Source organism: Juglans regia, chromosome 14, assembly GCF_001411555.2.
Source record: "Juglans regia cultivar Chandler chromosome 14, Walnut 2.0, whole genome shotgun sequence".
NCBI classification, from domain to species: Eukaryota; Viridiplantae; Streptophyta; class Magnoliopsida; order Fagales; family Juglandaceae; genus Juglans; species Juglans regia.
Window position 1 is genome coordinate 3,843,824 of NC_049914.1, and position 24,455 is coordinate 3,868,278.

Below are 24,455 nucleotides of genomic sequence, written 5' to 3' on the forward strand. Positions count from 1 at the left end.
TTTTTGTTAAATTGCAACACATTTCATAACTTCAAAATAGTCATATACAAAGCATTTCAGAAACAACCAAGTCCTCTATCACAAAGGACCCTCTTCTACCCAAATTTTACAACCAACCATAAATAAAGCTTGCTTAGCTAACAAATGTAACATCCTCTAGCACTTGCCCATACCTACGAATAAAAGAGGCTTTCCAATATAACATAAGTTTGAAAAACTGCTTAACATCCTCTAGCACTTGTCCATACCAGGTCTAAAGTTCTTCATCTTTGTTTACTGCATTCACAATCACTAAAGCATCTCCTTCAAATTGCACCTTATTAAGGCATAAATCATAACATAATTGCACAGCTTTCCTCAAAGCTAAGCTCTTAGTCATTGCAGAATCTGATACTAATTGCACTTGATCACTACAAGCTGCCACAATCTAGCCTTTCCAGTCTCTGATGATTATTCCCAGTCCAACAAGCTTCTTTTGAGCATCAATAGCAGCATAAAAATTTGCTATGAAAATCCCTTCTGCTGGCTTCCTCTGCTTCTGTAGGTCTATTCTTTCTCCTCCTTCAGCAACTAATCTCCCACCATTCTTTTCTTGAGCTTTTTTATATTCATTTAGCTATAATAAAGTACCTTTGAATACCTATGAAGGATTAAGAATCAGGTTATAAAAAAGATACTTATTCATTCGATGCCAAATACCCCTCAAAATTGAAGAAGTTTCCTCCAACTTTTCTTTGTCTAGATGGAAGCACAACTTGTCCTATAGAATCAGAAAATTATTTCCAATGACTGTCCATTTCTGTAGAACACTACCAGATTCAGTCCAAATATCATTAGTTGCAGGACATTGCCATAACACATGCATAATAGTCTCTTCAGCATTACCGCATATTGAACACTTAAGAGTCTTCACAAATTTGCCTCCTACATAATGATGCTTTAGTAGGCAAAGCATTAGTGTTTGCTTTCCACAAAAACTGCTTTAGTACATTTGGGACATGCAAATTTCATATTTTTCTCCCATTTTCATCAAAATTTTTCCTATTTGAACACTCTCTCTTGTTTCTCATTTTTCTCTCTTGCAACATATAATAAGCACTTCTAACAGAAAATTTCTCCTCCTTACTCCAATTCTAGATCTGTTTGTCTTCCTCCCCTCTGATACTAATACAGATCATTGCAGCCTCTTCTTCATGAAAATGAGCTCGAATAATCTCTTCCTTCCATTGATGAACCTCTTCATCAATAAGATTAAAAACCTTTGCCTCAGTTCCAAGAGATGAAGTTGGAGATTGAACACTGAAACTTGAGGGCTTTGGTAACCACTTGTGTCCCTATATGCTAATCTGTTTACCATTACCAACACGCCAAATTAATCCTTATTGCAACACATCTCTAGCCATCTGAATACTTCTCCAAATGTATGATGAGGAGTTACCTAACTTTGCATAAGTTATTCTCTTTTCTAAAATATTTATTTTTAAAGACCTTGGCAACTAAAGAATCTAGATTCTGCAAAAACCTTCAACTATTTTTAGCAAGTTGTGCTAAATTGAAATCTTTTAAATCTCTAAATCCCATCCCACCCCAATTTTTAGCGTGCCCATAAAACTCCAACTTTTCCAATGCACCAATCTCCTACCTTTTTTCCCCCGCCAAAAATTAGCCAATAGGACAGAAATTTTGTGACAAAGCCTCTTAGAGCATTAGCGTTAGATTCATCATTTTCATCTTTAAAATTTGATTAAAAATACATATTTTTCATAAATTTAAAAGCTCCATATCCATAATTTCACATTGGATTAACCATTAAATTTATCAAAATAATAATATAATATTATCTTTTTCATATTTTACAATTACACTAACTATATGTTAATTAATAATTTAATTTGATACTTAAATTATTGTTTCCTAACTTAAATATATTGTTGCTCAAAATTGAGAAATAATAATTTAAGTAAATAAAATAATGGTTATAGAGTATCAATAGTGAGTCTTCAAATTTGAAGCTGAATTGGAATGCACTGTAGCTCAAAGTTTCAGATTTTAGTATTTGGTGAATCTAATGTAATGATTTTAAACATAAATTCATTAAATTTTAAGGATTGAACTCATTTTATAAATCTAATGCCAATGCTCTTAGAAAGTTTAAAAACATTCATTGTATAAGTTGGTATAAGTTGAAATACTTAACAAACACAAAACATTAATGAATCGATTCATGGGACCTCCCTCATGAGATGTACAAATAATATTAAACTTGCAAAATCATCAACAATTTTGACATTTTCATTTTTTAGGAATTGTAACGTCGGTTTTCTGACATTTCCAACGCAACTACCTAATGGTCGTTAATCACGTAAAGTAGTCTATAACGGCGAATAGTTTTGTCGTAAGATCAGTACCATTAGAGGCTTCGAGAGGACGCAAGTGTAGTGAAATGGGTTTGTGCCGACTCGCCGCCATCTTTCATTCTCCACCTCTTCCTCCTCTGCTGAAGCTCTCTTCCAAGTTTCCTGCTCTATTCTTCCCAAGTTCGTCTCCTATATCCGCTAAATTCTCATCTTTATCTTCATCCATGGAATCTCCTCCCGAAGGTTATAGGAGAAACGTTGGCGTCTGTCTCATCAATCCTGATAAAAAGGTATACATGTATGATGTATATATGGATATTTGTGTGTGCGCTTTTGTATGTGTATTTATATGTTTGTATGTATGTAAAATTATTTTTCTTTTTTTTGGCAGATATTTTCTGCTTCCAGGCTTGATATACCCAGTGCTTGGCAAATGCCGCAGGTAAAATTTTGAACGGGGGTAAACAAATTTGATTGCTTTTGATCAAGGGCTGCGTTTGGCTGCTGCAAAAAGCTAGGAAAGTAGCATAATATAAGAAATTGACCGGCACCCTTTTGTATTTGAACTGCTACAGCCACAAATGGATTACTTTGAGTAATCCCACGAACTGACGACGTGGTTTCATATGATCTATTAAATTTACTTTACAATAAAAATAACTTTATAATATGATGAATCACATAAGTAAGATTATTTTTGTGTAATCTATTTATGGTAAAGTATTTCTCTTCTTTTTAAGTAATTGCTTGTTCCAAATGTTTTCATTGAAACGAAAGCCTCTATTTGAAACCTTCATTGTGGCTTCAAATCACAAATCTTCCCCCTGAATGTGAGGAATTGACGATTTGAGCGAGACAATAATGATCTGCAAGGAGAGGTTCTAAGGACAATGCAAGCGTTATCTTTTGAGGATGGGTATCCTATTAGGCTTACAGTTGAAATAGCATGCCATGTGTCTCAGTTGATTTCAAAGTACAATTTTAGGTGCCAACGACAGTGTTTGGAACTGGAAGCTGAGGCTATGATGGTTGTTGTCTGTAGAAAGTTAATGTTTGGTCGTTGAATGTAACTTCTTAAGGGGAAAAAAAAAGAAAAGAGGAAAAGTTTGATCTTAAGATGTCAGTGCAGCATTTTCAATTTGAATGCAAATTAAATGTGTAGTGTGGATTCCTATATTACTGGTACCGACTGTACCTTTATGTGTGTCCATGGTAATTTCTTTGTCCTTCACATACCGGTACCGACTGTTGTACCTTATTTGACTTACCAAAGTAAAAAATCTGGGAATTGAAAATGAAGGGTGTTCTGATGACAGAAAATGCAAAGTCGTAAAAGGGATATGAAATTTTGAATGAGTTTGCCTAAACATTCAATGTACATGTCCAAGAATATTCAGGGGTCCCCAGTCTTGGCATGTTGCTTGATCCTGTGGTCTTATTCGAAGACAAAAAAGTACTTAGTATCCCTCTAGCATACTAACTAGAGAACGACATCGGTTTTACTCTAAAGGGGTACCAATAGTGTGGAGTACTCATCGACTATTGTATAGCACTTGATTGAGGTCTCATTCAATACCAAAATGCAATTTAAGAAGACATGTTCATCAAGTCTAACATAAAATCATCATGGCAGTCTGTTTAAAAAAGTTAAAAAGCATCTGCAATTTGTATGCTAATTGAGATCTTTGCGAAAGTTGATGTGTTCATCTTTGGTAAATGCTTGATTTGAAGGACTTATAAAAAAAAAAAATGCTTGATTTGAAGGTATAATCCGGTTTGCTAAATTTAGTGTAGTGAAATTATGTGGAGGCCATTCCTATTGTGTTATTTTATTTTAATTGGCATTTTACTTCAATAGGGTGGTATCGATGAGGGCGAAGATCCTAGAACTGCAGTCATCAGGGAATTAAGAGAGGAAACAGGAGTTAATTCGGCAGAAATTATTGCAGAGGTATGAATTTTGGACCTTTTCTTCTGTCAAATTACAATCTGTTGTGGGCCCTCTCCTTTCCTCCCTTCACTTTTTCGAAGCTCAGTACCCTCCAATCTGCCAATCAGTACCCATTCAATCTTGTTCGTGAATGGTTTTATTCAATGTCTACATGGCATTCGAGCGTTTGGGTTGCATGTAGACCAATTCAAACGAGAGAGAGGTTTATTTGGTTTTAGTCATTTACCTTGAAAAAAAGAAGTTTTAATTTTTTTTATTTGGTTTTGACATGGCATGCCATGTCATGCTGTCCATTTGATGCATCAGTTATTCAAGTCATGCAATCTCTAATTTGATGTCATGTGCTCTCTCCTTAGCGATATGTTCACACCTGTGTTGGATTTCTCATGCAGGCACCTTATTGGTTGACATATGACTTCCCACCTGAAGTCAGAGAAAAGCTTAAACAGCAGTGGGGATCAGACTGGAAGGGCCAAGCACAGAAGTGGTGAGCACCTGAACTTGGACATACATTGCTAGATGCAGTATGTACTGTGTGGAGCTACTTAGTCTAGATTAGGTCAGATTCAGTTGAAGTAAGGAATCTAAACTGAGGATCAGTGCATGACCTGTCTGTCTTGTAAACGTTGGATACAGTTGAACTAAAATAAGCTGACCCAGGGCACAAAATTTCAGATGGTTTTGGGTTGGGGCATGCAGAGTTAAACTTGGATAGACAAGTAATTTACAAATACCAACATGCCCATGTGCATGGATTGGTACTCCAGGTTGTAGTATTCGAAAAGTACATCCAAATAGGGGGGATGTACTTTTGAGATGAGAGAGGGTAAGTTCCCTTCTCTCATCTCACTCCATCCAAATGTATCCACATGTATCTCACTCCAAAAGTATCTCACTCCATCCAAATGTATCCAAAAGTATATATGTATGTATATGACAAACCCACCCTAGAATGGCAATGTTGAATTTCTTCATCCTTGTTTTCCTCAAATTGGAGGAATTTGAAGGGAGAGAGGATTTCAACTTCTGTGCAGTTTTCTATTTATTGCTAATAATTTTTTACAAATTCAACATTGCCTAAACAAACTCTTGCCCTGTTCTCTTTTTAACATAATGCACTGCCTTTTTCTCCCCTTCCCACCCTACATCTATGCAAAAGGAGGCATACCTATTCTCTTATTTTCCCCTATTATTTCTTAACAAACTTGCTACACTTTCAGGTTTCTTCTTAAATTCAATGGGAAGGATGAAGAAATCAATCTTTTGGGTGATGGGACAGAGAAAGCTGAATTTGGCGAGTGGTCATGGACGTCTCCAGAACAAATAGTTGAGCTTGTGGGTAGACCTTAAACTCGTACTATTCTTTACTGGTTCAAGAACAGCTGGAATTGGCATTTTGGTCCGGTTGGTTTATTTACATGGTCTTTTTTCACCATTCTGTGCAGGCAGTGGATTTTAAGAAGCCTGTTTACAAGGAAGTTATGACTGCTTTTGCTCCATATCTTCAGTAATATTACTCTGGAATGAATGATCATTTTGTTGCTTCCAAACAAGAAAACTAATGAGCTACTTCAACAAGAAAATAAGTTCAATGACAGATGCCCATGTTGATTCTCAGGTTATCAGCTTGTAGCACTAAATAATTGTAAGAATGAAATTCATCTTTCTTTGATCAGAGTGCAATATTTCTTGTAATGACATGTAATGTTCCTATGATTATCGAGAAATATGAACTAATACTCGCTGGACCTATATTTGGCAATATAGTCAATCCTATTCGTGAGAATGTCTCTTCGGTCTTGACAGGCATGGACACGATTTTGTGCTGGAATAACAATCAAACGACTGTATATTTTACTACCCCAAAGACTTTTGGAATAAGTTTCATTTTATCAGTATGAATAAATATAATCATAAGCCCATTAATATGATTTTATCTGTGTCATTGCAGTCAATGCCAAGGTAGTAATTTACTTTTGGAATCTCATATGGGATTTTGATTGTTAAAATCAATAATACGCAAGATCTGCCAGATCAGTTCTTATGAAAACCACTGACCAATTCTTGGGCAAATCGATCGTCTTTTCCTACATGCAATTTTATTATGCCTGTGGCTCAGTGATTTTCCTTCAGTTTGCGATGGAATTGAGGTCCTGTGCATCTCTTGCAAATCTGTTTTCATAGTGCCATACGAAATAGTGCATTAACACAACAAATGATAAACTGCTGCTTAGTCCATATTCCTCAGACGCACTGACGGAGAACAAGAAGATGGGTGTTTATTTTGAGATATAATATAGCCAGATTATTTGTATCAAGAACCTCAAGCTTCATAGAAGATGAGATTCGTCAATCACTACTGAAGTACATACTCTTCATATTGCTAAGCTAAGCTGCATATTGAAAATTGGGCTTGCTATATTGTCGACCAACTCCTTCAGCAGCCCGACAAAGTCATCTTGATTTCAAAATTCTAGCTCAATTGACAAACAAACCATGGTCAAGCAAGAAAGTGAAATATACCATGGCATCTCCAACCTAAAGAAATGCACCTCTTTTAACTCATCTTCTGAAGTATATTTTGTATATGATCAGTAACAATCTCTGCCACTATTTCAGGAGAGAACCTTCTTATCATGTCCTTCCTTGCCTGCCTGCCTTTGTCCTTGGCATCCTCAACATTATTCATCACATGTCTCATAAGAACTTGAAGCTTATCAACAGAAGGTTCCGCCCACAGATGCCCTTTGAATGGCCCTTCCATAACCTGACTCATTCTATCCACTGACAATGGATAGCTATTCTCCTCTGACAAATACTCTGTTGGCCCAGACCAATTTGTCCCAATCACCGGCAATGACATAGCCATGGCTTCCACAAGAGGCCTCCCCCACCCTTCCCCTCTTGATGGAAGGACAAATGCGTCAGCTGCCTTGTATAGTCGCGGCAAATCAATTTGAGCAATGTGGGTATCTATCACATAAACTGGAGCCCAACCTGCTACTGGTTTTTCTATATCAGTGTCCTCCACAAACTCTATGATCTTGTTCCCAAAATCTCTATCAGAATGGTATGGATTCGTTAGCAAGTACAAAGCAACCCCATCAACCCTAGAGAATTCCTTCAAGTATGATTTCAACAATACATCCCAACCTTTCCTGTACTCCCACTTGAAAATACTCAAAAATATGAACTCCTTTTTTGAATTCAAATTCTGGGTTGTTGAACCCAAGACCAATGTCCCTAGGGAGGAAAGGTCTAATGGCTTATACATGAGGGGATCAAAGAACTTCACATCAATAGGCTGAATGATTTTCACCACCTTAGAAGGATCAACCCCGCTTTCGATAAATGTAGACACATGAAATTCAGTGGGAACCCAAACATAGTCCATTTGATTACAGCGCTTCACGTGGTCGGCATTCACCCTATCAGTCTCAAACATGGTCCGTCCAATCACAGACTTGAAATTTTGATAAGCACCTGGTGGGCATGGGAAGGTTTCAAACAATGGAGGGTACCAAGCCCCAGGCTCACTGTGACAAATCACAATGGTCTCATTCATCCTACATTCTGTTTGATGGAGCTCCAAGGCCAAGTTCTTGGTATATTTCGGCAAGCCCTCCCAGAATTCAATGGATTCTTCATCACCATGATGCTCAATAGCCACCTTGAATATTGGGTTTTTCATGTGTTCATGGAGAGCCAAGATATATGACCAACTTTCGGAACTGTACCCACCACCTGAAAGAAAAGGAGCCATCCAAAGCACACAGCTGGGTGAAAGGGAAATGGGATTCATTGCATTGGTTATTTGGGGTTTTGGGTTTGGGTGAAGGAAGCCTACAAGGGTTTGAAGAAAAGTGGGGTGTGATGAGAAAGAGTATTTCAGGTGTTGTGTTTTGTAAAAGCTTGTTTTGGAGAAACCCAGTATGATTGCTAGTAAAAGAACCACAACGGATGATAAGTAGAATACAAGTGGTTTCTTGGCTACAGTCGGGGGAAAAGTGTGATTAGGTTGTAATTGGTTAATAGGCTCTTGGCTCCCATGAGATTCCATGGCAAAGGATTGAGAGAAGTGACTTCAAAATGTAAGCAGCATCCGAAAAATAAAAATCACTCGCAAGCTTGGAAATTGAAATCAGTGAGATCAAAACTGAAGCATAAGAGGGACAACCTGAATGCCCACTGTCACTGACTGCACCGCGAAGCGCAAGAGAATGTCTGCACGGCTGCTGCACGACTTAGTTCAGTGGCCGCATCAAACCTTCCGGGCGAAAGCATTCTACTTCCTCTCTCGTCTCTCCCTCGGAGGAGGATTCTGTAATGTTGTTTCTATAAAACCACAGAGAACGTGGATCATAACATCTCCCTTTGAACTGATTATTGACTTTCCTCCTGGTGTTGCCCTCTACCTCGCGTGCGCGTCGACACCAGGCAGTTGTTTTTTTATCCTGATCGGCCGTTCCAAAAATAATCAGTGAGATTCTCTTACGAAGAGAAACGCTTCTGACCGGCATTCAGGTTTTCTTTACCTCGCATGCATCTGTCTTGTACGAATGTATTTTAATAGTAAATGGGTTTGGGCGAGGGAAAAGAGACGTGGTAGAGAACCGAATTGCAGAAGAATGAGCACGTTGTGCATGTTGTTGCCTCAACTTTGTAATTTGAGTTGGGAAATGAATGTGAGGAACGATAAGAGAAGAAAAAGTAAAGCAAAATTATAATTAATCACGACACAAGGTTTATGTGATTCAACAACGTGTCTACATCCACGAATTTGTAGAAGATTTTATTCACATGACAATCAAACCGGACCGCCACAAACACAACCACTCCACACATAGAAGCCCTACAATGAAGAGGGACCCAAAAAACATTCAAAGATTGGTGGAGAAAAAGGAAAATATACATATAACTCCCACGTATTAGTCAGTACATTGCAGCCCATATTTCTGAAAATTTCATTTCTAAACCATACATTTACTGAAATTAGAGCATGAAACCATCAAACTAAGAACCTACTATATCGCACATCAGAAAAACTTATCCAAGAATGGGCTTGTGCAACTGGAACGCCCTCAAAACTGCAAAGTATCTTGTATGCCTTTCTGGGCAAATTGAAAAAAAAAACAAAAAAAAAAGTGAAAAATTCAGTCTAGTATTACCTAAATCATAAGTAACATGGTTGCAGGAATCTTCTCTCGATCCTTCTCTCAATTTATTATGACAATGATCCTGTCAAACTTGTTTGGTTATAATAATGACCCACTGGGCTTGCACTCCAAAGAAAAGGCAAAATGTTGAGGAAGATTTTATTTAGTGCATTGGTAAGCAAAAGAGATTTATTACAAGGGAGATAACGGGCAACAGTACAACAAACATCTGAGCCTTTATTTATGCAAGAGCTCAAACAACATGCAACTTCTACATCTTTGACCAGAAGCGGCTCAAGCTAGCTTCAATTGATCCATGTGGTTCGTCCGTTGGTAAATACACATCATCATTAAACTGCAGAAGAACCCCATTAGTCAGTTTCATTTTATGGCTAAGAGATCAATCTCAGCTTAAAGTTCAATCAGGGATAAGAGGGGACGCTAACAATAATAAAAGAGAGGTATATATGCCCTGCAGAAAGTGAAATGCCTAGAAATTACTCTATTTAAGGCTTTAAATTGGTAACTGGCCAGCTGTGGCTCTGAAGATACTAAGACGGGTAACAAAAGCAAGTAAACATGTATGTTTTTAACACCAATAAAATTTTGAATGATCCCCACCCATGAGTGGTCTCAATCGTTCAATCCCCAAATACCACCTTCCCTCCTTCCTCTTTTCAAGGAGATAGGACATGGGAGGCTAATTTAATACCATGCAGTTCCCGGTTCATCCGGATATAAGTACTTAAACGACTAGAATTTGAACTTCAGTTTTTATCTGTTTACTAAACTCATTGATAGGTTTCAACTTTATGAATATGTGGATCAGAAATGTTTAGGTATAATATGCCATTTCATATACACAAGACCAGTGTTTTTGTTGGAGAAAAATCTTGAAGGCTGAATTCCATCTTGCATTGCTAAAATTCCTATCAAGCGATTGTTCTTCGAACACAATGACTTCAAATCCTCAAATCTAAATATATCCTAAGCGATTGTTAATGTGCTATTATATTAAACGATTAGCTACTTCAGTATTTTCCCAATACTTCTGGCAGACATCACTGGTAAAGAGAATTCCTACCTTTACAATAGTTTCATCATCCTTGTTTTTCAGATTAACAGGTAGGAAATGGATATTTGGCATCTTCAATTGGACAGATGAGATGTCAAGAAACCTGGAAGCATGACAAAAAGAAAGAAGAAAGAATTGATCTCAACAAAATCAAACCATTCTGTGCCAACAAGTGGACGAGTGCAAGGAAGTTGGTTCATCCATGCACCTGCGCTTGCATACAAGTATGAGCATACACATGAATGCATGTCTCTGTTTATGCCTGAATGTGTGTGTGGCCATGCAGTGTATGCCTGCTAGTGGGTGTGGAAGTGGGAGGTGGACATGTGTGCGTGCGTGCGTGTTTGTGCATGTGCGTGCGTGTGTGTGTGTGTGTGTGAGAGAGAGAGAGAGAGAGAGAGAGACCTGTTCAGTACACTTTTTGCCATGTGATGGAGCGTATTCTGAACAGATGGACTGTATACTCCCTGTTTTGGAGGACCATAGAAAGTTTCAACCAGAACTTTTTTCACATCCAGGTATCTGTCTGTGAAGTAATATGGCTTTTGAGGGATGCTAGAGAGAGATTCATATGAATACCTGCATCCAAGTTTACCCCAGAAACATGACTGCATTTTAAAGACTCAGAAAATCAAAATGGAATCAACATAACCATCACTCAATATAGAATCAAGACGGCAAGACAAAATGTTTAATTCCTTATTTCACTGGATACCCCTTGTATAAGTTTGATTATGGAAGGAACATAAATATTGGGAACTCAATTCATAAGAACGAAGTGGGCAGCCCAAATATATTATTATTGTTATTATTATTTTTATTATTTTCGCTTGATTCCCCTTGCATATAATTGATTAAATTGAAAGATCATATCCATACCTCCATGATGCTGTGACCTCTGTCGCCAGAATTCTCTCTCGTGTTTCAGGAAGAACCGTGTATTTATCCCTAATAAATCCCTCAAAACCTGACTGCTCAAAACATAAAATCCAACGAAATCAATCATCAGAGAAACCAGGATGTGCCACATTACAGTACATTGAAATTAGCAGAGGAATTTTTTGAAACAATTATTGTTTTGCAACATTTATCAAGCACTCTGAAGTGTGCTAGTAATTCTCAATTCAAGATCCACTGCTGTGGCACAGCAAAGATGTTAAATCATGTTTGCAAATCTGAAGCCAACATACTTCTCCCTCAAAACATAGAACACATACCAGTAACAGACAATAAACACAGCATCAATCAGTTTCATGTTAGCATATTTAGTGCATATAAAAGCATAAACATACAAGCATCACAGGCTTTCTTGCCTTGTCAAGCAAAGAAGATCTTGAAGTACATCTGGAGTTAAGGTAAAAGAGAAATGAGGTTACCATGGTTGTCTTCAGTAAAGCCAACCCTTCAATACCAGAAGTCACCTGTAATGCACCAGACTTCTTTACAAATACTTCTGTTGTATGCTTCTCAGATCCAAGTTTAAAACCTACAATAAAGACGTTAGTGACAGCACCCAAATCTAAAAGCTGAAAATAATAAAAAATGGAGATCGTTTATTTGGCAGTTCAAGCCAATGAAAATGCGTTTATTTGGTCAAAACTCCAAGCCAAGAAACGATCTCCAGTAGTTTTGGTGAAGTTCATTTCTACTAACTATTAGAAGCTTGCAATTTAAATTTATAAGGAAATAATTGTACTATTGGTACATATCCCACCCTTCCCCACTTTATACAAGAGGCCAAAATAAAGAACTTATCCCAAATAAAAAAAGGGGCTAGAGCTCTATGCCAGAACAATGTCAGATACGGTACTAAAGGTTCATGGATTGTTTGTTGCAATTGAAATTTTATTCAATCTCTGATCAATAAATTTTTATTTTACTAGTAAAAGAAAAAAAAAATCAATCTCTAAAAGTGGTGAAATTCACGTACACACAAAGTATACAAGAACAAGAAATTCACCTAAACGTTAAAGGAAAGAGAAGAAGAAAATCCTGAAAACTATAAAAATTATCACTAGATAAAGGTAAAAACTACAACCAAAAGATAAGGTTTTGAGGGAAGTAAGCTCTCCCACTGGTTTCTCATGATCTTCAGAACTTTGATGGTTTCTTTCTTTACATAGACACCACATTAAGCAAACCCGAATCAATTTCAACATAACTTATCAATGATGGCAACAACACTGTCCCTTCCATGGATTTGTTACTCAACAATGGTTAATTCCTTTTGCCAGTGTAATTACTCACCAAGAGAGTTATAATAGTATTTTGGCCATATACCCATTCTTATTTATTGATTAATATTATTCTTTTTGCTTTACAACGATTCCAACAAATGTTTCAGTGGTGGTGCCAATTGAACCTCGTTTACTTCCAACACATTTTTGGAGTTAAACAACATCAAAGAAAACCAAAAGAAAAAAAGAAAGGGCACAATTCATACCATGAAACAACCTGGGAATTCATCCCAATAAACAATTCGGTAGATGTTTATTTTTTTGGTTACAGAAATCAGTATAAATCATATGTGCACTCTCTCCTTCAAAAGATTGAAAATACTAACCGTGTTCATGCTCTTGACCATCTATATATACACGCTCCCATGGCTTTTCCACTATCTTTATTATGGCACCAGTAACCTAAGCAAGTGAAGAGCGTGGATTAGATTGACTACAAATGGTATGAGAAGAGTTAAACATATGATTTTTTAAAAGAAATTAGTACTGATAAACAAAAATAAAGGAATTACTGATAGATGAAACATGGATATCTTTTGAGTTCAATACACACACAACAAAAGAAGAAAAAAGAAAGAAAGAAAAGGAAAGCACTCTTTTGACTGCATACTAACATATAATTCTAATTGGATAGGTGATATACTAACATATAAATAAACTTACAAGAACAAACTTTGATAAAATTAAACTATTGTTTTTTTTTTTTTTTTTTTTTTAAGTAGATGAATTGAAGTATTCTTACTTAAATCTATATGCAGTTACAAGTTCAATCAATTAGGTATTGTTTGGATGATAAACTAGAATCTAAATGTGCAAAAACTATACTGCATAGAACTGCACAGATTGCTAACGTACTGACATGTACCAAACCTTGCTTTGGAATCTCAATGGAGCTTCAGATTTTACATAATTATGGAAAAATAAAATCCTCACCACCTTCAGTTCTCACCCCCAACTTTTCCATGTAATGTAATGAAAATTCCATTACATCTATATGCCTTCCCCACCTGACTTTCATTACTTGTTCCATTATATCAAATTCATAATGTTACAACCTTTACACACGCCTTCTTATTCTTCCTTATGGCAACATTACAGGAAGTATCACTAGCTCTTTTCAAAAGGGCATGCCTGACCTTGAAATTCCAAAACACCAATCAGGCATTCAATAAGGATGACTCACAACTGCATCTATTAAGGAAAGACTAAACTTGCTTGCTATCTATACAGACAGATTGCTGGTATATGCCAAAAGCAACTGCCTTTGCCTTCTACTTTTTCCTTCATACAAATTTTTGTTATAGGTGTAATCGATTTTATTTCCTTCATACAAAGTTAAAGGAACCAAAAATAGAAATATGATCAAATCTCATCCATATTATGAATTTAAAGTACACAACTAAATCTACATAGTATTTACCTGGCGGTAAAATGATGTAAAGTGCTTAGCAAGTAGAATTGCAAAGTCCTCCATTGAAATTTGTTCTGAGCATTCCTTTGCTTTCACATATACCTGTATTGCAACTAAGCTAAATTTTAACATGAATGCATGGCAGTAAAATTTCTGGAAATTATAACAGAGAGCATAATGTGATAGCTAATGGAAATATATTTTTCTTTCCTTACCATCTCATTAGCTAATGACAATATTACTCATAAAAAATATGTGATGAGAATGATAAATCATCAAGCTAAATAGATTTCACTTCAAATCGCTTTTACCATTTTCCCATTTTCCAGGGTGCATATCTTGTGCTCCAAACTTTAATACCTAGCCCTGAGTACCACTTTATATTTAAGAACCACATTCATTGATGGACCTGAATTAATTGTTAGTGTTTCGGCTGCATGCATGTGACTGCTTCAGAGTCTATACCATCAAGTATGTGTATCAATTACCATTACCTGACTGTTCTTCCATCCTTCAAATACAAATATATGCCCCATACATAGGATTTGAAGAGACTAAATAGGTTTATTAAACAGCGACGGCACTTCTAACCAGATTTTGTGCAGAGTACTAAGTTCATTTGTGTGAGGTGTTTTGATTTTGAACTCGGAGAGCATTAACATCACATTACTTCACAGTTCACACACTCATAAGCAAGTAAACTAAAGTAAGCGTACCAGCCTCTAGAGGTGCTAAAAAGCAACCAAATTTAAGATCAAAATTACTGGATTATAATCATTTCTCACCAGAAAAAGAAAAATACAAACATATTCAGTGAACTGAGCCTAACACAACTACTTCACCCAGTTTCTCCGTGATCAAACAGGGCTAGAACATCAAAGACCTTTTTTTTTTACTTCGGGAACAAACGAACGTCACGTCAGCACAAAGTGAGTAGAAACTAAATATAATATCTTCGCATATTTGAGGAAAAATATGATTTTCAAACTTTCTTTTCAGATAACAAGTAGAACAAGAAAAACAAAATGAAATTAAAATTCCTATTTTCTCTTCCTTCTCCTCAGTTCTCTCGACAACTACACAGAACCTGACAGTAAAAAATCCAATGCGTAAGAAAGTGATTGAAGAAGAAAAAAAAGTTACGGTGTTCTTCATGGTGTCAGTGGCGACGATGTCGGAGTTGTCGTCTAGGAGATAGGCGGGGAGGCAATCGGAGAGGAGGCTGATGCTGACATTCCACTCCACGAAGAAATAGCGGCCGTCTTTGTTTCTCCAAACCCTACCCACCCTCACCCGATCCTTCCCGTGCCTGTGTTCGAACTTGAAATTCTCTATTTCCCTCGTCATGCTTGGCTTTGGGTTGGATTCACCGAGAGCTAAAAGGCGTCCAAGGAATGAAAACTGTGGTTTTCAGTAAAGCAGAAAGACTGTTTGTCTGTGTGCGGGTGGGTTTTATGGGCAATGCTACTCGTCACCTTAATTTTCGGGTTTTATATGGGGTTGGCGTCGTCGGAGTATAAAATCTTTTTTGAGTATTTTGACGGAAAAAGTCGCTTTCTTAGGTGTCCCACTTGCAGCGCATACCTCTCTTTCGTGCATTATTCAAAACAAGACGAACACGGAACAGCGCACACTGACGACTGAGCTTCCAGAAACCATATCCACGATAAACTTCTCGTCTGGGTTTTCCTTTCCCACCTCATTAACCAAAGAAAAATGTATCGGTGGTGACAGCCTTTTTAAAATAATTAATAAATATAAAATTAACGTAAAAAAAATTAATTTTTACGTAACTCTTGAGATGCACGGCTTTACCATCTATATGCATCTGGCAAGCAATTAGAGTAATCTCTTTAGATTAATTAAAGTTAAAAGGATAATTTTGATAAATATAAAAAAATTTTGATTTTTAAATATTTCATTCACATAAATCTCTACATTAGAATATTTATTTTTTTATTATATAATAATAAAATAATATAAAATAAATTTAATTTTAATTATTCATATCAAATCTCTACATTAGATTATATATTTATTCATTATATGGTAATGAATAACTAATAATCTCAAAAATATTTAATTTTTTTAATTATTAATTTATTTAATTTTATCATATTTTATTATTATATTTATTATGTGTTAATTAATAATTATGTTCTTATTAAATGAATATATCACTAAGTCAAATTAATATATTAATTGTGATAAAATATGTGACAGAAAGAAAAGGAGAGAGAAATAATTAATAAAATATGTATTTGATGTATGTACAATAACCTTCAAATTTGAAAAAATTTTTGAAAGTTACTGTAAATAAATTTCAAATATTTAGAATTTGACTAATCCAATGTGAGCATATTTTACTCTTTAATAGTTAAATACTCATTAGATTAGAAAAAAATTTATATAAAAAAAAACTTAAAAAAAAACACATACAAATATTTTTAAAAAATAAAATAAATTTAGAACATTATTAAAAATACTTTCTTAATCAAGAAGTAAAAAAAAATTATTAAAAAATACTTCCTTAACTACGAAATAAAATAAAAAATTATAAAAAAATATTTTATATTTTACTTCATGATTAAAAAAATATTATTTAATAATATTATGAATTTTTTTTATTTTTTAAAAATATTTAAAATTATTAAAAATATCTATATAAAAAATATACATAATAAAATACACTAAAATTCCAGCGGAGCCCCAACAGGAGCTCCAGTATTTTCTATTGAAAAGTGAAAACCCAGCAAAAAATCTCTCTTTTTTATTTATTTTTAATGACAAATTGCCTTACGCGTCCCTAATTATTATAGATAAATGATAATTGTAATTATGAATATATAAATATCGTATAATTATTTTTAAAAAATAAATAAATAAATATAAAATTTATATATAAAATATTTTAAATAATAAATCTCATTCTTTTTTAATATAATTATATAATATTTATCCACTTCACCGCTGAATACAGATTACTCTATCTCTGATTACGACGTTTCTTCCTCATAACTCCTCTCGGTCAATGTGCGAATCATCTTCCATATCTACCCACGTTAGACTCCTCTAGGTCAATGGGCTTCCGTTTCCCACCTCTCTATTCAAAACTCGCAAGAATCTCTCTTTTTCTCTCTTTCTTTATTGGCAAATTGCGTTTCTCTTCTCTAATTATGACCGTTTCCTCCGGCTGCGGATTAAATTATTGAACTTTCAGATCCAGATTCGAATCAACTTAAAATATGACGATTGACACAAAAATGTCAGGTCTTAACCGAGATAATAAATCATTGAAATTCGATCATTTATGGTGTAAATGAACAGTTTTGACAATCTCGAGGACAAATCGGAAAACAGTTACAATTCTGCGGGCGAGGTATAATTTCCTTCTTTTTGTTTTTCTCCTTTGCTCAAACAAAAAGGGTTACTGGGGTTTGTGAAAGAAAGGTACCAGATGAATGGTGTGGAAACTGTATGAATGAATGATCACAAGTCACAGTATTATTGGCAATTCGAGGAGCCAATATTCATCTAAGAATGTAGAATTAAGGTTAAATATAGTGATTGCTTCGCTTGTTCATTCATCTAAAACTACGTTAAATATTCTTCCAAAAAAAACAAAAACCAAGTCAAATGCAAAAAAAATAGCTGCTTTACAACTTACACCAGCACACATAATAAACGTATCACACGTTGACAACACATGACCATGCAGGGAAAACGCGTACTTGGAGATGATTCCTGAAACTGGACCTCTGGCCACTCTTTAAAAAAGACTTCTGACATAACGGGATTCTTTGCATTTTAATTTTGGGATTTTCTTGCAGAGTCCGATGGCACGAGCAGAAAAGGAGGGGGCGAAGAAGAGGGTGGTGGTCGTTGGTGGGGGTGTTGGTGGCTCTGTTCTTGCCCACTCTCTCCAGTCTGTTGTAGATGTTGTCCTCATCGATCAGTAAGTCTACCTTTTTTAGCTTCCCTGATTTCTTTTTCTACTTGAGATTATGAAAGTTTATGAAATGGTGGATTTGGGATTTTCGGGAAGTTTTTCCGTTGAACGGATCATTAATGAAAAGTTTGGAACTTTGCTTTGTTTTGATTAACATCACAAGATGCGAAGATGTAAGAATGTTTTAATAGGAGAAAAATTCCAAATTTTCGATTAGATTTGTAGTCACGATATGAAACTTGAAGTTGATTAACCTTAGATTAGTTTTTTTATTTCTTTCAAAAATTATTTCTTAGTAATTGTCAAACAAAACTATGTACGGAGCCTGGGAGATCGAAGTTACTAAAGTGATAATTACATGTTTACGCAATCAGCATCAGATTACAACCAACATAGATCACAACTTGAACGTTTTTCTTTGTGGGATTAACAAGGAAGCCCGCTTGTTGGATACCTGCTGAGACCCCAATATATTTTTAACATAGATATTGGCAAAGATCCCAAAAAAAAAAAAAATTCCATGTAATTGTGTTGAGTGAGAAAGTAATATTCGAAAAAATTGATACGCGGGGTAAATGACATCAGGAAGGAATACTACGAAATCCCATGGGCAAGCTTGAGGTCAATGGTGGAACCATCATTTGCTGAAAGATCAGTGATTAATCACTCCGATTACCTTCCCAGTGTTCAGATTATTACATCTGCAGCAACTAACATCACAGACGAGGAAGTCATAACAGCAGGAGGGAATACGGTTGCGTATGATTATCTTGTTATTGCAACAGGACACTCAGAACCTCTTCCCAGATCTAGAGAAGAGAGATTGAATGAGTACCGGGCAGGTAAGTACAAACAGATCCGTAAGTAGGAAAATTTTGTTCCCATTTGTTTGCGTGGAGTCATGGACTGCTTGCTTAATATCCTTCTCAAGCATGCTGGAATCTAAATACAAAATATCACCCTCCCCTCCACACACACACACACACACACACACGAAAAAAAACACCAGAAAAGAAGTTGAAAGAAAGAGGTTAATTCTGACTGTCTACTCTCATCAACAAAATTTGCGCCTTGAAGCTATACATTCCACTTCTGTTGACCTGCCCACAAACGTTCTGAATGCTTTACTTGTGCAATGCATTCTTTTTTAATTTGAACAAAATGTCATCTATGCTTTACCATGCATCAAATCTCACTCCATTCTCTCTGTGTTACAGATTTTGAAAAGATAAAGTCTGCTAATTCAGTTTTGATTGTTGGAGGGGGGCCCACTGGTGTTGAACTTGCTGGTGAAATTGCTGTTGACTTTCCTGGTAAGAAGGTGATTCTGGTGCATCGGGGGACAAGATTGCTGGAATTTATTGGCCCCAAGGCTTCCCGGAGGGCACTGGATTGGTTGGTTGCAAAGAAAGTTGAAGTGATCTTGAATCAATCTGTCAACTTGAACTTTTCATCAGATGGCATTTTCCAAACATCTGCTGGAGAAACTATCACAGCTGATTGCCATTTCGTCTGTACGGGTAAACCAGTGGGTTCATCTTGGATTAAAGAGACTATTTTAAGAGACAGCCTAGATATACATGAAAGGTTGATGGTTGATAAGCACTTAAGGGTCAGAGGTCGTAACAATATCTTTGCAATAGGAGATATCACTGATGTTAAAGTAAGCCCATCCAATCTTTTCTCTATGGTCTTGTTTGGTTGCAATTACTAAATTTTTTGTTAGTAAACCTGACACGAATTAAGCAACTCAGTCATGAAAGAGTGGAGGGTGTAAGTTTTACATCTTTTGCATGGCAATATTAATTATTGATCCTAACCCGTAAAATTTCCCAAAGTGATGACGATTGTAATAAGAAGCTGTCAATTCTTCTCACCTCCAATGAGAATGAATCGTATAATGCATGTTCTTGCCGACTAGCAGGCTGCAAGAGTTTGTATTTGTTCCTTTTTTTAGCGTGCGTGTTTGCTTTTAATCTCACGTCCATCAGGCGATTCCATGAGCATGGAAATGTAATGGTGCCTTTAAAGGTTTGAAATAGACTTGCATTTAAATCCATTACTCTTTTATAATTGATTTGACAAGACAAGAAAAGTACTTATAAAAAAAAAAAACAAGACAAGAAAAGTGACATTTTTTTTCTCTTCAACTAATTTATAACTGCATATTAGAGACGTCTTTCAATGTGAGCTGCCCTTCTTTTTCTTTCACATAGGACTTTATTTAAGATAACTTTGTTCTATACTCTATACTCTGCTTGAGTTAATTTATTCAGAAGTCACTGCCTTTATTTGTTGTGTCATTGGATCATGGTGAGCTGAGACTCTGACTGAGAGACTCTTTCAATTCAGTTGAGAGAGCTACCAAAAGAGTAAGGAAAAATAATATGAAAAAAATAAAAGGAAAACAATAGTGGGATTGATACAGATGTAATTTCGGTCTCTTTAGAGCTATGGGAAGGAGCATGAATCTCTCAAGGGTAGATTGGTTCAGCTGAGAAATACACCTCTTGTGTTTGTTTTGGTTGGAGGAGAATTCAATTATGTGAAGGAGTTGAAAGCAAACCATCAATCTTCTTTACTCCTTTCAATAGCTTGAGCTACTGGCAAACTTTGTAATTCCTTCTGAACCCTTTGCCGTGCATCAGTAAGAAACTCTTGCCTACTTGGAGATGCTTGTTATTCTCCTGGCTACCTGGAACCAGCCTTCCTTACATGATAGGGTAGCACTGAACTAGGTTTGATTGCAGTTCAATTATCAGTACCCTGCCCTGTTGTAGGTAACAATCAAGGTCATTTTCACTAGAACAAACAGCCTTCCATGATTTTGTGTTTAAAAGGTTGGGTAGGAAGCGCCACCGTGCTTGCTGGTGTATTACTTTATTTTATATAATATCCATGAATTTTCATATTTTATAAAATAGAAATATCTGTTCTGAACTGTCTGATGCATTATGATTTATTATTCAGGAAATCAAACAAGGATATCTGGTACAGAGCCATGCTCAAGTGACTGCCAAGAATATAAAGAAGTTGATTATGGGAGCAAGCGAGAGCAAACTGGCTGCTTATAAGACTGGTTCTGACATGGCACTTGTTTCACTTGGAAGGAAACAGGGAGTGGCACAATTTCCAATAATGACAATTAGTGGATGCATTCCCGGCTTGATAAAATCTGGGGACTTGTTTGTGGGGAAGACAAGGAAACAACTTGGGCTAAAACCTTGATTTGACTAAAACATGAGCTGAACTTGTTATTTCTTTATGTTAATCAATTTATATTATTTTCGTTTGGAAATATTTGCTTTTCATTGAACAAAACAAACGCAAGCTTGTGGTTATAAGTCGTGGTATAGACATGTTGTATTTGATTAAATTCTCAATAACAGCAAGCAACTTTGATTGGAGTTGGGTTTCCACCATCTCCTTTTGGCTTCAAATTTGTGTGTATGATAGTACTTTTCTGCAGGCAGCAGCATATTTAGGTACTGTGTATGTGGTCATCAGATTCTCATAACCATGGCAAGAAGATAGAGGTGCTCTGGATTTCGACTTTAAGAATGATCCTCACAAAGATGAGCCGTTTAGTCACAAAGATGATCCTCATAAAAGCTGCTAAATTCATATCTTCCAAATGCAGCAAGGAAGATGCTATTGCAATATGATGTTATGGAAACCCTGCATAAAAAAAATATATAGGTCTCTCTACACAAGCTTTCATCAATGGATTCGTAATCTCATTATTCTTTGTTCGCTATATAAGATGACTTAGAAAACAAGTTGAAAACAGAAAACAAAATAACACAGTGAAGGATACAAGGAAGTTTGGATAAGGATTTTTACTTGGGTATGAATCACATGCCCATGAAAAGTTGATTAGCAAAGCACTTAAAACCACAAGGCCTGACAAGAGGCAACCAAATTTTCTCACCTCAAAACATTACCTAAAAGAATTAACGATTGGTTCTAAATCAATGTCAGATACAAATATGATTGTAAATTAACCATTTAATCAAAAATAGTAATTAATTCATACCAAAAATTAGCTCTGCAATATCTAGAAGATCGAAAATTAACAAAACTGGCAGAGAGTAGAAAATTACAAGACAATGAAGCCAAGATCATAGCTCTAACTACAAATTTTAAAAAAATGATCATAAATGAACCATCTAATAAAAAATATCATAATTTTCTCACCTTGAAAATGATATATTGATAATTTCTTAATTTCAAATGAAGGTAATTATGCAAAATCAAAATTATTTTTAATAAAATAAATAATTATTTGATTATAAAATAAGTTGGCAATTTGTTGCAAGCACTTTCCACTCGGCTAGGAATTTCAAAACTTAAAAAGCCCGTTGAGAAATATATTAACGGCTACAATATTCAAAATGAAGGATGTATAGGGGTTGGAATTCTCATTTCCGCCTCGTTTTGTTTTTTGTTTTACAATATTCCTCTATATTTGCAAACCCAGTGTCTGTAGAGAGAAAGAAACACAACAACTCAGAGAGAGAGATTGTGGTATTTAGGTTGGACGAGCTGGTGACGACTCACCGCAGGCGCGCAACAGTTGTCTCCAAATGTTCCTGTCGTCGACTCGTCGCTGCCGTTGAGCTATGGAGGCGTTGCTTGCTAGAACTCTCAATGAAAACAATAAGAGATGGCCACAGGAGATGTTGTCCCCCAGCAATAGCAAGAGGTAATTCATATTCCTTTTTTGAGATCTCAATTCATCTATGTTTGTTTACTTTTTGATCTGTTAGTTTTATGTGAAATATGTATTGATTTTGATGTCTTTCCCATCAATGGATTGAATATGCAATCAGATTTTATTTTATGATATGATTTAGTTTGTTTAAGCTATTAGCTAGAGAATTCCTGAGAAATTCTATCTCGCGGGTGAGATAGAGAAAAGGTGTCCATTTCTTATACACATGTAATTACGTTATATACGAAGCCTATTTTAAAGCTCTGTATGTTAGCTCTTTGGTCGTGGTCGTTTCTCACTGAGCCCGTCTCAAGCTCTCCTTTTTCTTGGGAGCTTTTGAAGTGGTCTACAACTTCTCTCCGAGTCTCCACCACGTTTATAGAGTAGTTGGAACATTCTCCATGATCAACTGAAGCTGTGGAACACTTGGCACATAGCCACCGAAAGCTTGATGGAAGTTTGCTATAAATACTTTGGTTTGGTCTCCAAACTCAATCATTCAATCCCCTTCAGTCTTACACAATTTAAATAGAGTGAGTAGACTTTTGGAAGTGCCAAAACGAGAGAGAAACAGTGAGAGAGTCTGAGTGAGCATCAATGGCCGGAGGTACGATTTCTTGGATATTTTAGTTTTTGATTCTTTATAAGTGTTTAATTCCTCATTTTTAGAATGGTTATTAATCTATCATTTGGTATGAAAGTGCATGTTTTATCTCTGTCTTGATATTTATACAAATGTTCTGTGTTTGTCTCTGATTTGGCCGAAAATTCTTGGACAATTAGGTTTTGACTTTTGGTCGATTTTGACTCAAAACAAGATTAGAAATCATGTGGAAACTGTTTTTCTAAGTTTTCTGTGATTAAAAACATAGTTTTTGGCATAAAAAACATCGTTTTTTAGTCGGGTTTGAAATGGGTCGAACTGACCCTACTAGAGATTGAAGATGAGCAAAAGTTGAAAAATATCATTTTTCTACAGTTTTTTAGAAAAATGCCATTTTTTTAAGAATTTTCTGAATTTAGGCATTTATTTGGAAATATGTCTAATTTTTGCTCAATTTTTTATGCATATAATATTTATTTGGTTTAATTATATGCAATTTGAATAATTAAATTGTGCAAACTTATTAACTATGCAAATATTTAGTTTGCATGAATTGATTATTTCTGCTCTAAATTAATACATGCAATTTTTGGATGAGTAAATAGTTAAAAGCATGAAATTAAATATTATGCATAATATTATAATTTTAATTATGCAATATTTATGCTTAAATTATGAGAACATTTTGTGCATAATAATAACATGTTAGTTTTAGTTAAAATTATGCAATTTATAATTATTCTCATATTAAGTTAATCTTTATGCATGAAAATAATTGTATTGCATAATATTATAATTAAATTATGCAATTTCTTAGTTTAATTATGAGAATTATTAACTGTATAAATATAACATAATATACATTCTAATTGTGATTAAATTATGCAATATTAGAATATTTTCATAAAACTTAAATTTTATGCATAAAATAAATAATGTCTAGTGATCCATATAATTGTTAATTAATTAGAAAATAGCCACAACATCTTTAATTAAATAAA

General features: G+C 35.3%; 4 protein-coding genes across 5 annotated transcripts; 2 read left to right on the forward strand and 2 right to left on the reverse strand.

The window, feature by feature from the left end:
* The first annotated feature begins 2,397 nt into the window (after positions 1 to 2,397).
* On the forward strand, positions 2,398 to 6,117 carry LOC109002168 (nudix hydrolase 26, chloroplastic-like). Its single transcript, XM_018979805.2, has 6 exons — positions 2,398 to 2,647; positions 2,749 to 2,799; positions 4,216 to 4,308; positions 4,701 to 4,795; positions 5,529 to 5,643; positions 5,754 to 6,117. The coding sequence occupies exons 1-6, from the start codon at positions 2,444 to 2,446 to the stop codon at positions 5,817 to 5,819; spliced, it is 624 nt and encodes a 207-aa protein (XP_018835350.1). The 5' UTR covers positions 2,398 to 2,443; the 3' UTR covers positions 5,820 to 6,117.
* A 331-nt stretch (positions 6,118 to 6,448) lies between these two features.
* On the reverse strand, positions 6,449 to 9,019 carry LOC109002169. Its single transcript, XM_018979806.2, has one exon. It carries the CDS (start codon positions 8,366 to 8,368, stop codon positions 6,866 to 6,868), a length of 1,503 nt encoding a protein of 500 aa, XP_018835351.1. The 5' UTR covers positions 8,369 to 9,019; the 3' UTR covers positions 6,449 to 6,865.
* Positions 9,020 to 9,392: 373 nt separating this feature from the next.
* Positions 9,393 to 15,913, reverse strand: LOC109002171 (uricase-2 isozyme 2). Its single transcript, XM_018979809.2, has 8 exons — positions 15,331 to 15,913; positions 14,197 to 14,289; positions 13,103 to 13,178; positions 11,916 to 12,025; positions 11,419 to 11,510; positions 10,945 to 11,118; positions 10,549 to 10,642; positions 9,393 to 9,819 (listed from the first exon to the last, which is right to left on the reverse strand). The coding sequence occupies exons 1-8, from the start codon at positions 15,532 to 15,534 to the stop codon at positions 9,736 to 9,738; spliced, it is 927 nt and encodes a 308-aa protein (XP_018835354.1). The 5' UTR covers positions 15,535 to 15,913; the 3' UTR covers positions 9,393 to 9,735.
* A 1,250-nt stretch (positions 15,914 to 17,163) lies between these two features.
* LOC109002170 (ferroptosis suppressor protein 1-like) lies at positions 17,164 to 21,576 on the forward strand. 2 transcript variants are annotated; one of them, XM_018979807.2, is made up of 5 exons: positions 17,164 to 17,566; positions 18,018 to 18,142; positions 18,722 to 18,978; positions 19,354 to 19,799; positions 21,107 to 21,576. In XM_018979807.2, the coding sequence occupies exons 1-5, from the start codon at positions 17,507 to 17,509 to the stop codon at positions 21,362 to 21,364; spliced, it is 1,146 nt and encodes a 381-aa protein (XP_018835352.1). In that variant the 5' UTR covers positions 17,164 to 17,506; the 3' UTR covers positions 21,365 to 21,576. The 2 variants fall into 2 exon arrangements, with proteins under 2 accessions (XP_018835352.1, XP_035541322.1); XM_035685429.1 differs by lacking the exon at positions 17,164 to 17,566 and adding an exon at positions 17,617 to 17,740.
* Positions 21,577 to 24,455: the final 2,879 nt, after the last annotated feature.